The 2,500-nt window shown below is 50.1% G+C and overlaps 1 protein-coding gene across 1 annotated transcript in view; it reads left to right on the forward strand.

Annotated features, from left to right (window-relative positions):
• Positions 1-2,500, forward strand: part of LOC132207374 (scavenger receptor cysteine-rich type 1 protein M130-like) — a 50,179-nt gene that overhangs the window by 22,252 nt on the left and 25,427 nt on the right. The window contains exon 5 of the mRNA XM_059642792.1: positions 564-872. Within this exon, the coding sequence (XP_059498775.1) occupies positions 564-872 (309 nt within the window). The remainder of the gene's footprint in view (positions 1-563; positions 873-2,500) is intronic.

The raw sequence follows: 2,500 nt of genomic DNA on the forward strand, positions 1-2,500 counted from the left end.
GGGGTGTAGGGGCTGGAGGGGGTTACAGAGATAGGGAGGCGGTGTAGGGGCTGGAGGGGGTTACAGAGATAGGGAGGGGGAGTAGGGGCTGGAGGGGGTTACAGAGATAGGGAGGGGGAGTAGGGGCTGGAGGGGGTTACAGAGATAGGGAGGGGGAGTAGGGGCTGGAGGGGGTTACAGAGATAGGGAGGGGGTGTAGGGGCTGGAGGGGGTTACAGAGATAGGGAGGGGGTGTAGGGGATGGAGGGGGTTACAGAGATAGGGAGGGGGTGTAGTGGGTTACAGAGATAGGGAGGTGTCCAGATGGAGCAGATTGTGTAGAATTTGTGAGTGACTGCAGGCCCTGAAGAGAACTGCATGTCCCACGATTGTATCTGGAATTAACCTCCATTGTGGCAGGCTATACTGAAATGGAACAGCTTTGGGGCGGGGGGGGGGGGGGGTGTGGTGGGTGTGGTGTGGTGCGGGCTGGGGTGGTGTGTGAGGAAGGGGCGTTGTGATGGAATGGCCATGTCCCAGAAAATGACTCTAACTCCTTGTTTCCAATGTGTGTGATATTGCAGACATTCAGTACGTGACACTGCAGCATGGGCCCTCACATTGTTCCGGGCTCCTCATGCTGCATTTGTCCTTCCCTCGAAATGTCTCCGTCTGCTCCCAGGGATTCTCCAGGTCGGAAGCTGAGGTCGTTTGCAAGGAGCTGCGTTGTGGTTCTGTGCACTCTATCGTGGATGGGAAATTCTTTGCCAATTTAACTCTCAAGATGTGGGATCACGCAGTGAAATGTCGGAACAATGAGACCGAGTTGAAGAAATGCCACAAAGTCGCAGAGACCTGTCAGTCAGTGGGCTCTGTAGGGATTGTTTGCTCAGGTATGATGTTCACCCACTCACTCCCTCCCTCTCCCTCACTGGCTACACTTCACAATCCCAGGTCTCCCCTTTCTCCAAACCTGTCCGTTTCTCATCTCTTCCGTTTCCCCCATCTGCCTCCTTCCCCTATTCCCATCCCATCTTTCCTTTTCCCATTCATATATTCCGTCTGCCCGTTCTCCTTCATCCAATTCCATTCCTCCCCCGACTCCCTCCAATCTTCTGTTCTCTTCTTGTCCACCCTCTTCACTTTGTTTCTCTTTTTCACCCCGTTCACCTCCCTTTCACATTTTTCTCCCTCTCTCCTTCCATTTTCTCTCATTACACTGTTTTCCTCCCTCTTATGTTTTTCTCATCACCGCATCTCTCTCTCTCTCCCTTTGATTCCCTCTCTGTCTGCTGTCCTATCCTCCTCATCTCTCATCTCCTCTCTTTCCTTCTCTTGGGTTTCACGTTGTTGCTTTCCTTCATCTTTTACATCTGTTTTCCATTTATTTTCTGCCCCCTCTCACTTTATTTACTTATTCTCTGCTTCACTCTCTGCAACCTCCATCGCTCTACCTCCCTCTTTCTCTCTGCCCCCTCTTTCTTGAGTTTGTCCATTCTTTCTCGCACTGTTATCTACTCTCTCTCTCTCCCCTTCACTATCTCCATTTATCTCTTTCTCTGCCCCTTCAATCTTCAGTCCGTCCATGCTTTGTCAATCACTTTCCCTCCCCCGTCTTACCTTCCCTCCCTCTCTCTCTTTCCCTCCCCCCTCTCACTTTCTCATTTCCTCTCTCTGGTTTCTCTTTTGTAAGCTCTCTCTCACCTTCTCATCCTCTCACCTACCCCCTCTCTCTTTCCCATTTTCTTCCTCCATCTCTTTCTCTTTCCTTTTTCTCTTCAATTTGTCCCCACTCTGTCATTCTCTCTCTCACCTTCCTGCTTTCTCGCTTTCCCGCAGTGGCTCTATCTCCCCCTCTTTTCCATGTATGCCTTTGCATTTAACGCTCTCCAATCTCTTGAACATGACCACCATTTCTCCTCCTCTCCGTCACCCTCTCAGCCAACTCCCTTTCCCCCCCCCCATTGTTTATTTGCAGTGGTTTATTGCTTCTCTGTAGCTCGGGTCATGGCTGATGTTGTTGGCTAGTTCGCCGAGCTGACTGGTTTTCATGCAACTGTTTCATTCCCCTTCGACGTGACATCTTCAGTTCTGTCTAACCTCCTGTGAAGCGCTGTTGTTCTGTTCCATTCTGAATTTACACGGTCCTCTGGCTTGGATGTGAACTGATGAGGATGATAGAGATACATAACGATGTGATATAATAAGCCAATGGAGCAATACAGCTAGATCATAATATCCTTAATATCTCAGTAACACCAGGGGGAGGTGATGGCCTCATAGTATTATGGCTGAACTGCTAATCCAGAGACCCAGATAATGTTCTCGGGACCCGGGTTCGAATCCTTGTCTGTCGCAGTGCGTTGCCCTGTTACTGGCTTTGCTCCTTAGTGGTATGTAGATGGAGTCTGTTTCAACATCTACACAGCAGTGTGGAGCAAAACCAGAAACAGGACTACACCACCCACTTGACACGCCAGGCCATATAGATACAGAACAACAGCATTTCAACAGAAGCTAC

The sequence above is a fragment of the Stegostoma tigrinum genome, chromosome 46 (genome assembly GCF_030684315.1).
Source record: "Stegostoma tigrinum isolate sSteTig4 chromosome 46, sSteTig4.hap1, whole genome shotgun sequence".
Classification (NCBI taxonomy): Eukaryota; Metazoa; Chordata; class Chondrichthyes; order Orectolobiformes; family Stegostomatidae; genus Stegostoma; species Stegostoma tigrinum.